The following is a 14,340-nucleotide window of genomic DNA, read 5'->3' as shown; positions in this document are numbered from 1 at the left end:
AAAAAACCCATGGACAATGTGTATTACAACAAAACAAAATGGATGTCACACTATGTACCCATAGAAATTTACTTTTGAATTCTGCTTTCTCAAGAGCTTCTAGAAGGACTCCCCTGCTTCCCAGTCCATGTCTCCCCTCCCAGAGGGCTTCACTCTGTCTCTCAGCCCTCCTGGCTGCTCCAGCCTGGAAGTTACTTTGGTCCCATCCTAGAACACAGGTTTTCCAGACTGTGCTCAGGGCGCTGCAATGCCTAAGACCACCAGGGGGCACCAGTGACCACCCAATGGACACAGGGAAGCCAACTCTGGCCACTCTTTCTTGACAGCTAGCCACTCATCATATATTCAACACACACATGGTGCCTGCCCCTAGTCTTAGAAGCTGCACTCCATGAGCTGGGGCCCGGGTCAAGGGACCTCCTGCTTCTGAGTGTCACCTCTGGCTCCCAGCGCCACCCTCCAAAGCAGCTCCCTTCCCCCGATCAGCTCCAGAACTCAGGAGAGTTGGGGTGCAGGGCTCCCTGCCCACCTACTGCTCTGTCGACACAAACATGTTTCCTTGGGTAACGGTGCCTCTGGGGCACCCAGGCTCTCTCCTCCTACTCATCCTTTGTGTCTTTGCACAAACTGGGGTGTGCACAGAGGTCACCTGCCTCCCACACCTCTAGATCAGGATCTGCCCTGGGGCCTCCTCACTCAGGTCTCCTCTAACCCACAGAGCTCTGAGAGAGCATCTGGGGCCAGGCTGTGTCCCCAGCTGGGCCCCTCGCTCCCATGGCTGCGCCTTCCCACCCTTCTTCCCTCGTGGGCAGAGATGACAGAGTTCCCACTCAGACTGGGGGAGGCGAGGCCACACGAGGGCAAGGACAGGGTGTCCTGGCAGAGGAGGCCTGGAGGGAGGTGTCTGCGGCCAGCACTTGGACTCAAGTCCAGGGCCAGCCCGGAAGGCTCCTGGGTGTTCCAGAGCTGGGGGGACGGAGGCAGAGGTGCCGGCTCCTGCAGCAATGTCCTGGCGGCCTGGGAGTTGGGCTCTGCCCTGGGCCCTGCTGCCCCTTCTCAGCTTCCAGTTCCTGAGCATTCACACGTGGTGCTCTGAAGAGGAAAGGGAAATTCTGAGTATACAGTCCAAGTATCCCCTGTTCAGTGCAGCGGTGGGGTTTGCCTTGGAAGTTTTCAACCAGCAGATGCAGGACGAGTATGCATACGGGCTGGAACGCACCTTGCAATTCTGGAAAGAGGAGGTGGGTGAGCTCCTTGTCTCCTGCTCTCCCTAATACCCCTGCTACTCAGGGAGGAACGGGACGGGCAGGGGTTCTTTTTTTTTTAAGACTTATTTATTAATTTGAAAGTCAGAGTTACACAAAGAAAGAAGGAGAGGCAAAGAGAGAAAGGGATCTTCTATCCATTGGCCGCAATGGTCAGAGTTGTGCCGACCCGAAGCCAGGAGCTTCCCACACAGGTGCAGGGGCCCAAGGACTTGGGCCATCTTCTACTGCTTTCCCAGGCCATAGCAGAGAGCTGGATCGGAAGTGGAGTAGCAGGGACTCGAATCGGCGCCCATATGGGATGCCGGCACTGCAGACAGCAGCTTTACCCACTATGCCACAGCTCTGGCCCCAGGCAGGGGATTCTGATCAAGGGATCCCAACTCAGCATGTGCAGGCAATACTTGGTGAAAATACAAGCTACTTTGGATGGATTCTGTTTGTAGAAAATGACAACTTATAAATTCCCTTCAATAAGGTCAACACTGATTGTTGTGCAAGATAGACTTTTCAGTGATCTGGATTCCTATGACTAATTGAATGATGGATTTAAAATAAGGATGACTGAAGTGATGAAGCTACAAAGCAAGGAAAGAGAAAATGACCATAGTGAGACTGGGAAAGCTGTCAAAGACAAAATATGAGAAGAAAAAAGTAGAAAAATTGGGGAGGCACAAGCATTAAGTAGGAGAGAGACAGAGAGAAGGTAACGAGGGAGAGAGAGAGGGAGGCGAGGTGAGGGGGGGAGGGAGGGAAAAGGAAAGAGAGAGAGTGCGCGCAAGCTGAGGTCTCCAGGAGCAAGGTGTTCCCGCCCTCAGTCCCCAGAGCTGCTGGGTGCTCAGAACCTCTCCTCTGACTTCTACCTGCTCCTGCTGTCTCTGCTCGGTGACCCACCCCTGACTCATGCTCTCGCTCAGTCCCCTCGGGCTCCTGAATGTCCTCTGTCAACATTCAAGCCGGACTACGACGTCCCCCTGGGCTGGGGCAGGAGTGAGGGGTGCACCTGCCTGGTGGGGACCTCTGCTACGAAGGACATGGGACAGGGCTCTGCCTTGATCAGCCCAGGGACCCAACCCTGCCCAGAGCCTCAGTGCACACAGAGCCTGTGTGCCGTCCTCCGTGTTAAGCTGCCTCAGGCTCTCTCCACATGGAGCCTCCCATGTAGACTTTTGCTGGGTTGGAGCCAATGGAAGGGGAGTGGTGGAGGATATGGGGCGAATGAAACAGGATGGAATGAGAGGAATGACCAAAACACTGTGAGAGTGCCTTTAGAATCAAGGCAGAAGTTGTTTCTTAAACCAACCACTGGTTCCCTAACGACCTGTGTGTGGGAACATCAATATATGGCTTTTTTTCTTGCTGTGGAAGGGGGAAAGATGGATAGCTCCCTATAGATAGGAATCAAATTGTGGGTGAGCCAGCAGCCCCTGGGCACCTGCTCCTTGTTCTCTGGGACTTCCAGGTGGGTTGAGACACCCACTGCGAGTGAAGCCACACGTCCCTGGGCAGGACGTGGATCTGAGACAGGAAGCACGGAACACTGGCTCTGCTCGCCTGTGCCTGGCCTCCTCCTCCAGGTACGCCTGCCCTTTCCTCTTCCCTGTCCCTATCAGAGAAGCAGTCTGTGAATTCCACCCCAGGAGCTGACACCAGGCCCACAGGCAAGCTCCCCCGATGGAGCAGAGCGTGTGGGCCTCTGCCCACCCTGAACACAGCCTACTGAAGGGAGTGAGAGGGAGGTGTGTGTTTTACATGTTTTGTCTTCTGCAGAAGATCTTCCCAACTGTCTTCTCCATGGAACTGAGACTGCACCGAACCCTCTGCAAGAAAACTGAAAAGGACATTGAAAACTGCCCCTTTCAAGAAAGCCCCGAGCTGAGCCGGGTAAGGTAGCATTCTGGCTTCCTGCACTTTCCCAGCTGTGAGCTTGGCCTGGGTGGAGCAAGGTGCGGGAGCACCAGGCATAGCCCTTCTGCAAGACCCAGAAATTTGAGCCAACAGCACGCACCACACACACACACATTGCCCATGTCCTCACCAGGCAGGCAGCCCAGGAGGCCATTTGTAGGCACCTGGCCGATCTGAGTTTCCCAGCTCTGCCCACTCACACCACTGCACCTGCTTCCTGAGCCACGTGGCCTCTGACTTGTCCCATCACCCATGCTCCTGGCATTGTGATCTAAGAAGAGGACATCTGCTCTTTGCTCTTCTTCCACATCCCTCCCCTGCCCTCCTCAGAAGGAGCCTGGTGCAGTCCAACACCACCTCTGCCTGGATGTGAGGTTCCCAGCATCCTCTACACTGAACCAGAGTGGGAGCAGATGGAAGCTGGGGAGGATCTCCATGCCCTCAGTCACTGGTGCTGTCCTGGGGTTAAGGACAAGGAATGCCCATCACTGGCCAACAGCACGTAGGGCTGGAAAACCTTCAGTTCAGAGATGGAAGTCACAATTAACCAAGGCTTCAATGCAGCCACCCTAGGATGAAAAATTCTCACTGCTCATGGGGGCTTGAATCCCGCAGACAGTCTGGGAACTCCTCCAAAGGCCACTGGGTAAAGAAGGGACCCACAGAAGGGTTCTGGGTTAAGGCTGGATCCCAAGATAGACACAGCCAGCGCTCAGGCTGGGTGGTCCCATCTTCAAGCCCCACACATACCCCATGAGAAGCTATGATGGAGACAGCCACTGTGTTCCTGCTGAGAGCTGCAAGAGCCCCCAGTCTCCTCACTGTTGCTTCTTGTGTTTCTCTCAGACTTTCAAGTGCTTCTTCACCGTGAACACTCCACCCTGGTCACTTGAGTTCCAACTCGAGAAGAAGATCTGCGAAGAGGAATTTCTCTAACTGCGACCCAGCTGCACGCCTGGCCAGGCCTCACCTCTCCACGGGGATAACAGTTCCCCCGGCGAGCCTGAGGCTGCTCCTCTGGGCTCAGCAGCTCCGAGCTTCTTTGCTCTCTCTCTCTCTCTCTCATAGCTGTTCCAGGATTCCTGAGTGGCACCTGGCCCCTGTCCCTGGACCGTCCACTGCTGCCCAGCTTCACGGTGTAGAATCAGTCATTAAAGCTCAGCGTTTCCCGCTGGCTGAGTGCTGTGCTTCTCTGTACTGGGCTGGGCCGCGATGGTGTGGGTCTCAGCAGGGCAGCCCTGGGGACATCAGGGTTGGAGATCTTCCCCCATGCCGGGCTGCCCCAGGGGCTCCAGAGTTTAGCACATGCCCTTCTGAGCTTCTAACTCAGGGCTCATGGAGATGACCCAGGCAGCCAGAGGTGCAGTGACTGTGACCTCCCGGGGCACCCCCAGGTACCATGGAGTTCACACACAGTCTCAGGCCCCTCACTGCACCTGTGCCTTCCACCTTGGAGGGGAGGCTCACCCTCCTTTCCCTGCCGATCAGCACACAGTTTGGGGAAGCAAGGACTCCCGGGTTCCCACATGGAGTTATCCTGGCATCTGGAGCAGTGGCACCTCCTGGGAGCCCCTCTGACGAGTGCCCCTCCTGCTCTGGAACAGAGTCTGCCTTGCCACACCTCCCTGGGGGAGGCATGGACAACGGATGCTGAGTGACACTGGCGTAGCTGACACTACTAAGACCTTGGCTGAGTCTAGGAACCAGTGTGGAAGAAGCCAGAACGTTTTCTGAGCAGCCAGACTACCAGGGTTCTGGCCCCTGGGGGCGGGTGCTTCCTCTCTCCACTGCCCGTGTTACTGTTGCTGTTGCTGTTCACAGGGGCCATAGAGGATGCATGGACCAGTGCGAGCGGCTGTGTTCCAGGGACACTGCACACAAACACACACACAGAGGCAGTGGGCGGGCAGCTTCGGCCCTCAGGCTGCAGGTCTCAATCACTGACACTAAGAGCTCTCATGTGTGCTCCAGTACCTGGTGCCCCCAATGCCACCGTGCTGCCCGCTGTCCCCTGCAGCACCTGCATTCCTCCAGCTGGGCTCAGGCCCAGGAGCTGCATCAGCACAGCAGGTTCACCTGTGGGTGTGGGAGAAGCCACGTCTGAGGTCCACCACCACCCCCAGCAGGGAGGCAGGTATATGTCCCATTCCCACGCTCCCAACGTCAGGGCCACCAACCAGAGGACAATTTTCGCCTCAGTTCTCCCAGCTTCCTTGGCAGCATTAACGCCCTTGGCCCATGCTCTGGGCTCTAGAAAAAGAGCTCTGGAGATTCCAACTAAAGATTCAACAACTTGCACTTTGCAAAGAAGACTTGACCTCCTCTCCATGAGTGTGTCTTCTGCAGGAATCCCCAGCTACACCAAACCTGCAGAGTGCTAGCATCCAGAATGCCCTGAAGGCTTTGTTCAAAGCCAAGTTCTCTGTCCACTCACCCTAGGACTTGATGAACCCAGTTGGTCTGGCCAAGGCCAAGAAAACTACATTCCTATGTTGTTGTTTTTTAAAGGTCAGAGAGAGAGAGAGAGCTTGCTCTGCTGGTTACCTCCTGCCTCCCGAAAGGTTCTGCCATGTGGATCCCACATGCACTCTGTCTTGCTGACTGCAGTTACAGATCCTCTTCCACCACATCTGTCCCAACCAGGGGAAGGCCATGGCATGGGGCTGGTCCTGTCTTGAACTGCGCAGCTGCTCTGTGCCCTGTCCAGGCTGCCCAGGCTGTACAAAGCCAACTCCTAGCTACAGAAATAGAACAGCAGAAGAGAAATGCTCCCTACGGCTATGACCCTACCAGTTCCTCACTGCAGATGCAGACTGCCACATTCTGCTCGTTCCTGAGTGGCCTTTGCTGTCCCCTGGAAAGGAAGGGTAATGCCATTTTCTGCTCATCTCACCAAAGCCTTCATCCCCTGCCCGCCAAGCATCCGTGCCTCTCAATCCATCAGATTTCATCAACATTTCTAGAATGCTATGCCATGATATCTGAGTCCATGAAACCACAATGGCTACAGCTCTGTAAAGGAATGCTAAAGCAACACAGGTTCCCTTCCTTCTTCCCCCAATGTTTTCTTTCTAATTCAATGGCTTTAACAATTTGACTCCCACCAATGTCTGCACAGAAACCTTGGATTCCTGCCTTGTGTGTGGCCTCACAGGCAGGGCAGGGATTGAACAGCTTCTGTACCGCTACCTGTAACAGCCCTACTCACATCCTGTGGACTCCAATTTTCAGTGATCTGTAGCAGGACTCCAGTACTGAGACAAGACAGCAAGGGCCATCAACAGGAAGTAGTCTGTTATTATGCCTGCTTAAGGCCCAAGTAGAATTTCATATCCTAAATCCTGAGCCTCTAATTAAGAAGGAATATCCCTTATATATGGTTAGCTTCTCTGTCTCCCTTAAATGGTGACCTGCACACATCTGATTGGATATTCTAATGTGCCAAGGCAGCCACAGGACTGACACCATATAACACATGGGAAGGTAGTTACTGAAGATGTGGGTGTTTTTTTTTTCACACATCCTGCCTGTAAGCTGCATGGGAAGAGTTAACCCCCTGGTTCTGAACCTGTAAGCAGAGCCTGAAAAGGTTCCATATAAGCAGAGAGGGACCACAGTTGGAGCGTTCACAGGCAAGCAGGGAACAGGCATGTCTCTCCCAGGACACAGGCCTCCCTTCTTCTGGCCTTGGGGAGGCTCTACCACACCTCTACTCATTTCTGAGCATGTTTACTATCAGTTCTTTTTTTTTTTTCCCTTTGAAACTAGATAATGTCATCTGCTCTAAAGCCTCTGGACAACAAGTGGAAGATGGGCATTAAAACAAAGAACCGTCAGCAGCAAATCAATAGTTCTAAATAGGATTTTTTTTAAATGTTTAAGTATTTTTATCCTTCAGAGACTGCTGACAATTCTTTTCAATGCACTCTTTCGTGTCATTTTATTCAAAATATCTGCCCCAGGTGATCCGTACTTAACACTGCAGAAACTATCCTTATCACGTCACAGTACCTCTCACCTCAGCCACCGGAAGTCAGGGTGTTTCTCCTCACGCCAGGGCTTCAGAATGATCCGTTCTGGAAGTGCAAGATTTAGCCAAGTCTCAGAACAGAGCTGCAGTTGGAAGCTTTCCCACGCTTTAGCTACCGTCTGAGAATTACTTGTCCACGGCTATCAAAGAACACCTGTACCTGGGAATTCTAGACTCTGCCAGGACTTCTGGCACAGCCATACTTTGTTCTCCATCAGTGGCTCACTGATCAGGAACCCAAGTGTGTCTGGGCGATTCCACTCTGTCTACTGATAAGAAGAACTGGAGGGCACAGGTATTTGCTGTGGGGTTAGGACGCCACCTGGGACGCCCTCATCCAATGTCTGGGTGTCTGGGTTCACATCCCAGCTCAGCTTCTGATTCCACATCCTGCTCTGTGTCCCTGGGAGGCAGCAGGTGAGGCTCAGGTGATCATGGCCCTGCCACCCTCGGGGGACGTCCGGATTGGGTTCTGTGCTGCTGGTTTTCCCTGCCCTGCCCTCGCTGTCACAGGCATCTGAGGAGTGAGCCAGCAGTGGAAAGTCTTTCTCTGTCTCTCTTGCTCTCTTTTTCTACCTGCCTTTCAAATAAAATGGGGGAAAATACATGAGGTCCCTTCAAAATGTTTATGGAAAATAGAATAAAAATTAAGTTTATTTTGATACGAAAGTGCTGAACTCCATTAATACAAGGAGTCCTCAAAAAGCTCATGAAGTGCATGTTATAAAAAATTATGCACGGCTTCCAATAAAAAATGAACCAAACTAAACTTGCCCCTTAGTCCATTCCTCCACAGACTGTCTGCAGTGCCCTTGTATGCCCATGAACATACACAGCCTTGTTCTCGAGTGGAGAAGTGAGGCCACAGTTACAGTGTGTGACTGTGCTGTGAGCACACAGCCCCACACGGGCACAGGTCAGAGGCAGCAGAAAGTGTCCAGGGAAAGGCTGGAACTGCCACGGGCCAGGGTGTCCAGCGATGAGTGTGGAATGACAGCCGCGGGTCACCCCCAGAGCCACACTCTATGCCAGCTCACAGAGCCCACAGCACAATAGAAAGCTGATCATAGTCTCCAGAATGATCTCTCTTCAACCAACTTGAGAACAGGAAAACAGCACAGAAAGAATGAGAGGGAAAATTGAGACACTTTATTAACTTGTGGGCTGGAAAAGATACTGATAGTGAAATTCTGCCAAGTTCTGAGGGTGAAATTTCCCAAACCAGCATTAGGACCTGGGCTTCGAGATCTCCAGGACACAGAGTCATTCCCATTCAACCTCTCACTCTCGCCGCCCCCTTCTCCAACCCCATATCTCACAGCCTGTTCGGCTTCATCTAAATACAGGCTTGACCAAGCCAGGAGGCTGTACCTGGGTCCCAGGACTTTGCAGGCCATGTCAGCGTGGTGTTATGTGATTTGTGGCCCCTATAAAACCACATTTTGTAGACAGTTTCTCTAAGGATGAGTAACCTGGCTGTCAATCGTTCTGTATTTGCATTCTGATAGAATATCGTCCCCAACAGGCTTTAGTAGGGTAAGGAGAACTCAAAGTTCAAAAGAATATGTTGAAAACACTAAGAGATTACACATCACCATACCCACTGATGCCAATTGTCACCGTGAGGATTGTGGTGGTACCTTTTTTTTTTTAAACAAAAAAAATTTATTGTATTTATTAGAAAGGCAGAGATACAGAGAAAGAGGTCTTCCATCCACTGGTTCACTCCCAAAATGGCTGTGATGCTAGGATGCTGGGGCTGGGCTATGCCATAGCCAGAAGCCAGGAGCTCATCCAGGTCTCCCATGGAGGTGCAGGGGCCCAAGTGCTTGGGCCATCTTACCCTGCTTTCCCAAGGACATTAACAGGGAGCTGGATTGGAAGTAAAGCAGCTGGGATCGAACCAGCGCCCATATGGATTCCAGCATTGTAAGCAGCTGTTTAACCCTCTGTGCCACCATTCTGGCCCTGTATGTGTACCTCTTTCTGAGGGGTTGCAAAATCCTTTACTTCACTGATACCAGATTTGGAGCGAGAAGAAACCTTGGTTTGGGAGGCTGGTTTTAAGGCACACCAAGCTAAGCCTCTGCTTGCTATACCAAGGTCCCATATTGGAAGATGTCTCAAGTACCTGGGCCCCTGGCCCCCATGTGGGAGACATGGATGAAGTTCTAGGCGCCTGGCTTTGGCTTGTCCCATATCCAGCCATAGTAGACATTTGGACTGAACCAGCAGATGAACTCTCCCTCTCCCTCTCCCTCTCCCTCTCCTTCTCCCTTTCCCTCTCCCCCTCCCCCTCATTTGGCCTTTCAAATACATAAGGAAATCTTAGCAGAAACCTTCCCTGCTACTCGGCAGTGAGTTACAGTAGCATAACTGAGCAGGACTGATGGACAGAGACGGTTCCAGTCTGAAACATTTTCACACTTAGTGCACAGAAGGGCGCGCTCGGCTCTGCTGCCCTGACCCATCACTGGCGCTGGAGGGAGCACAGACACAGCGGCCCCCACAGGAGGTCACGTGCATTCTCCTGAGCACCCAGGAAATGGTGGTAAGGGCACACGGGGCTGGGAAGAGCACTGCTCTCACCTCACATCTGCTCGGTCCAGGGGGTGGGAGGGCTCCCAACAGGGAAGAGAGCACAGGTTGCTGAAAACAACTCAGGTCCATTAGAACTTTCTCTGAAATTCCAGAAACTTCCTCACCCACCCCTCAGATTTCCTGGCTCCTCTGCACCTGTCCTTGGCAATGGCTGAGAAAGATTTCTGGGAACAGAGAGGAGGGCTGTGTTGTTCAGGGCCGGCCTGGCCTGTGTTAGGAGGGCAAAGTTTGTTTCCTGCCCTCTTTGAGAGGACAGAGCTTTCTGATTTCCATCAAAGACTAAGTGGCTGCTTCCTCTCTGACACACACCACTCTCCATTCCTTCTGCCCTCTCCCACTGACTTCTCAGGGAAAAGGTGCCCCACAGCCTCAAAGAATGTAAAACCATGGATTCAGCCCCTGACCTTTGTCAGGAGAGCCATGCCTTGCCCCTGTCCCTGCTCTGGCCTTACCTTGAGCAGGCCGTGACCCTGACCCTCTTTGGGGAGGGGATGGATGTCTACAGTGGGTTTAGGACCACGTGGCCTGTGTGACCAACCTTCCTTTAATAACCACACCTTAGGGAAACAGGTGGGTGGGCAACTGCTCACAGGACCACTGGGGTGGAGCGATTCAAATAAGAGATGGCAAGGTCCCTTTCTCCCTGCTGGCTCTACTGTGCAATCCGTGGAGGAGACCGAAGGTTCTCGAAAAAGTTCATGGAAACTGGAATTAAAGGGTAAGTTTATTTTGGTGGCAAACTTTTTGAAATTCAGGCATATGAGAGGGTCTTCCAAAATTTAACAGAAAATGTGCACTGAAAAAAAAAGAACTCTGCATGGGTTTAAACACTTTTTGGTACCTAATTAAGTTATTGCTTGTATTTATGGGGCACAATTTAGGAAGTGCTGTTTACCTACTCAGAGAACTTAAACCTCATTAGTAAAATGGGTGTTAACCTGTGCTTAATGGAAAACATTAACTCTTTTTTTTATTTATTTGACAGATAGAGTTATAGACAGTGAGAGATACAGAGAGAAAATCCTTCCATTGGTTCACCCCCTAAATGGCCACTACGACTGGAACTATGCCTACCTGAAGCCAGGAGCCAGGTGCTTCCTCCTGGTCTCCCATGCAGGTGCAGGGACCCAAGCACTTGGGCCATCCTCCACTGCCTTCCCAGGCCACAGCGGAGAGCTGGACTGGAAGACAAGCAACTGGGACTAGAACCTGGCGCCTATATGGGATGCTGGCGCTGCAGGTGTTGGATTAACCAAGTGAGCCACGGTGCCAGTGCCTGGAAATCAGTCACTCTTTACACTTTTTTTTTTTCATCTTAAGTGATAAAAATGCACTGAGAGGGGCCAGCACTGTGTCGTAGTGGGTGAAGTCGTTGACTGTAGACTGCGCTCCCACATGGGCACCTGTTCCTTGAGTCCCGGCTGCTGCACTGCTGATCCAACTCCATGCTCATGCACCTGGGAAAGCAGCAGAAGATGGGGTCGGGTCATTGGGGAGGGCGCACCAAGGGGTCGTGGGGGTCTGAAGCTTACAGGGAAGTGTCCTGGCCGCCTGCCCCTGTCCAGGTCCCATATTGGCTCTGCACCCGCAGTCCACAGAGAGTTCCACCCAAGAATTGGGCCATGGATATGGCCACATCTGCGTCAAGGCCACCGCAGGTTTGGGTCTGCTCTGAGGCCGCGGCTCCGGAGGTCATGGTGGGCCCTGGTGCTGGGGGAGGTGCAGGGAAAGTGCCACAGCTTATTTACATGTGGGGAAACTGGGGCCAGGTCTGTGTGCACTGGAGCTGTGAGCCCACGCTGGCGGGGGCTGGAGGGATACTGGGCGTCTTTGCCTCACAGAGCCGGTCCTGGGTCAAGGTCATGACTCAGGCCTCTGAGCATACTTTCTGCCTGTTTTGGGTAACACTTAAATTCTGCTGGATTGGATAAGTTTTGTTTCCATTGGCTTTCTTTTTAATTACCGTCCCTTTGTGCCAAAACACTACTTCTAAAATTTTCAGTAGCTTTATGGAGTTTTTTTTTTTAATATATTTTTTAAAGATTTGTTTAAAAGGCAGATTTGGGCCGGTGCCGTTGCTCGCTTGATTAATCCTCCGCCTGCAGCACCAGCATCCCATATGGGCGCCATGTTCTAGTCCCAGTTGCTCGTCTTCCAGTCCAGCTCTCTGCTGTGGCCCAGGAGTGCAGTGGAGGATGGCCCAAGTGCTTGGGCCCTTGCACCCGCATGGGAGACCAGGAGGAAGCACCTGGCTCCTGGCTTCAAATCGGCGCAGCATCAGCCATAGCGGCCACTGGTGGAGTGAACCAACAGAAGGAAGACCCTTCTCTCTGTCTCTCTTTTTCACTGTCTATAACTCTATCTGTCAAATAAAAAAAAAGGGGGGGTGCAGATTTACAGAGAGGCAGAGGCAGAGAGATAGGTCTTCCATCTGCTGGTTCACTCCCTAAATAGCCAAAAGGGCCAGAGCTGGGGCAATCCAAAACCAGAAGCTTCTTCCAGGTCTCCCACATGGGTGCAGGGACCCAAGCACTTGAGCCATCTCCTACTCTGTTCCCAGATCACAGCAGAGAGCTGGATTGAAGTGGAGCAGCCAGGATTGGAATCAGCACCCATATGGGATGCAAGCACAGCAGACCAGGGCTTTATCCCTGCACCACAGTGCTGGTCCCTGGAGGTTTGTTTTTTTTTTTTTTTTTTTCCAAATGGTAAAGGCAAGTGGTGGATTCAAAGAAAAGCATTATGAGGTCCAGGTGGCTTGAGGATGTGGTAATTTAAAGCTCTCTGGGACAGCAGTTTGGGAAAGAGCAAGTTGTGTTGGTTGCCTTCCAGACAGGCCTCAGAAGTCACTTGTCACCTATCCTTATCTCCACATGTGTCCAGCTGTTGCTCCCCCATGGCAGTGCTGAGGCTCCCAAAACTATGCCCCAGCTTGTTCTGCTGATACAACAACGGGGGCCAAGTTACTGCTGGACACTAGGAATGTTACCTGTGGAAGCACTTTTATACACAGTGTAACAACTCAACATTTTCATGCTGGGTCCTGGCAGTAGGGTGCAGCAGGATAAGCAGCCGCTTTCCCACACAGGGGACCACACTGGAGAGCCAGCCCCAACCTGGCTGCTCTACTTCCCATGCAGCTTCCTGGACCTGATAGTTAGTGAGCCTCTGCCTCTGATGGCCCTGTGAGAACTGGGGAATGACTCAGTCTCTGCCTCTGATGGCCCTGTGGGAACTCGGGAACCTCTCAGAGGCCTGCCTTCAGAATTGGAGACTCCCTTTCTTAACCTGGTCCAGGGCAGCTATGGCCAGGTGAGGCTTGCCCAGCACCTCGCCATGAAGAAATGCATGGCCATCAAAGTGCTGGAGCGAGAGCACAGCCACAACACCTTAGGGAGGCTGCAGAGGCAGGCGGCCCTGCTGAAGAGCCTGAGCCACAGAAACATTACCCGCCTGCTGGAGGTGAGACACATGGAACGACACGTCTACCTCATCATGGAGCTGGCCAGCAAGGGCACGCTGCGACGTCACGTCATGCAGCAGGGTGGCCTGGGGGAGGCAGAGGCCAGGTCACTCTTCAGCCAGGTCACTGGCAGGTGTGGCGTCCTGCCACGCCCACCAAGTGGCACACAGAGACCTAAAATTGAACAGCATCTTATTGGATGGCCGTATGATGCTAAAAAAAATTGCTGATTTCAGCCTGAGCCGCCTGCTGCCCAAGGGCAAGCCCCTGAGGGGATTCTGCGGCACCCCAAAATACTGCGCCCTGGAAATTTTTCAGGGAGGCACCTATGACCCTTTTATGGCGGACGTTTGGAGCACAGGAGTGGTGCTCTTCAGCATGCTCACCGCAACAACACCCTTCCGTGATGAGAACACCGAGGAAATAGGGGAGCAGGTGCTCTGCGGCGTCTACACCTTGCTGAGGCCGGTGAGCCAGGCCCTGCAGGAGCTCCTCCCCTGGCTGCTCTCTATGGAGCCCAAGCAGAGGCCGACTGCCCAATCTACCAGGGCACACTGGTGGTTCCAGTCCCACCAAGAGAGGCCACGGAGACCCAGGTCACCCTGCTGCAGCCCCTGGGCATCCCCCAGGACCCAGAAGACAGGCAGTACCTCCCTGGGCTTGGCTTGCTGCCAGGCGTCACTGCCCTATAGGACAGCTTGTCTCTGTCCCTGCATTCCAGGGAAATAGCTGGGTCCTTCTGCCCTGCCTCCCTAAGCCTGCCTTCTGAGAGCCAGCAGAGCTCAGAGTCGGAGCCCAAGCCCAGCACTCTGATGCCTCCAAGAAGGGACACACGCTCCCACCCGGCCATCAGCGGGAGAGGAGCCCCAGCCTCAGCAGACCCCCCAAGTCCAGTCCCTATGTCCTCTTCTTCCATCACCTTCTGGGACTTCACCGAGACAGAAGTTGTCCCAGCCAGTGAGCTGGAAGTTATCGCAGCCAGCAAGCTGGAGGAGTCCGGGCCCACAGCGGCTGCCACCCAGAAGAAGAAGCGGGGCTGCCGGGGACTCTGCAGGTCAGTTGGCAGGTTCCTC

At 53.1% G+C, this 14,340-nt stretch overlaps 1 protein-coding gene and 1 long non-coding RNA gene across 2 annotated transcripts in view; one reads left to right on the top strand and one right to left on the bottom strand.

Annotated features, from left to right (window-relative positions):
* The window catches only part of LOC127490979 (uncharacterized), a 34,087-nt gene extending 30,026 nt beyond the window's left edge, over nucleotides 1–4,061 (bottom strand). The window contains exon 1 of the long non-coding RNA XR_007919390.2: nucleotides 3,924–4,061. This is a non-coding gene — a long non-coding RNA (uncharacterized lncRNA). The remainder of the gene's footprint in view (nucleotides 1–3,923) is intronic.
* On the top strand, nucleotides 914–4,350 carry LOC103348239 (cystatin-9-like). Its single transcript, XM_008256318.4, has 3 exons — nucleotides 914–1,241; nucleotides 3,036–3,149; nucleotides 4,020–4,350. Exons 1-3 carry the CDS (start codon nucleotides 1,005–1,007, stop codon nucleotides 4,107–4,109), a joined length of 441 nt encoding a protein of 146 aa, XP_008254540.1. The 5' UTR covers nucleotides 914–1,004; the 3' UTR covers nucleotides 4,110–4,350.
* Nucleotides 4,351–14,340: the final 9,990 nt, after the last annotated feature.

The sequence above is a fragment of the Oryctolagus cuniculus genome, chromosome 11, assembly GCF_964237555.1.
Source record: "Oryctolagus cuniculus chromosome 11, mOryCun1.1, whole genome shotgun sequence".
In the NCBI taxonomy this organism is placed as follows: Eukaryota; Metazoa; Chordata; class Mammalia; order Lagomorpha; family Leporidae; genus Oryctolagus; species Oryctolagus cuniculus.
This window is presented reverse-complemented; position numbering and strand designations above follow the sequence as displayed.

What these genes read in the sequence shown, in the direction of transcription:
- LOC103348239 (XM_008256318.4), top strand. Translation starts at nt 1,005, where the DNA reads ATGTCCTGGCGGCCTGGGAGTTGGGCTCTGCCCTGGGCCCTGCTGCCC. An exon ending in TGCAATTCTGGAAAGAGGAG is followed by an intron (nt 1,242 to 3,035) that starts GTGGGTGAGCTC and finishes TGTCTTCTGCAG; the next exon opens with AAGATCTTCCCAACTGTCTT. An exon ending in AAAGCCCCGAGCTGAGCCGG is followed by an intron (nt 3,150 to 4,019) that starts GTAAGGTAGCAT and finishes TGTTTCTCTCAG; the next exon opens with ACTTTCAAGTGCTTCTTCAC.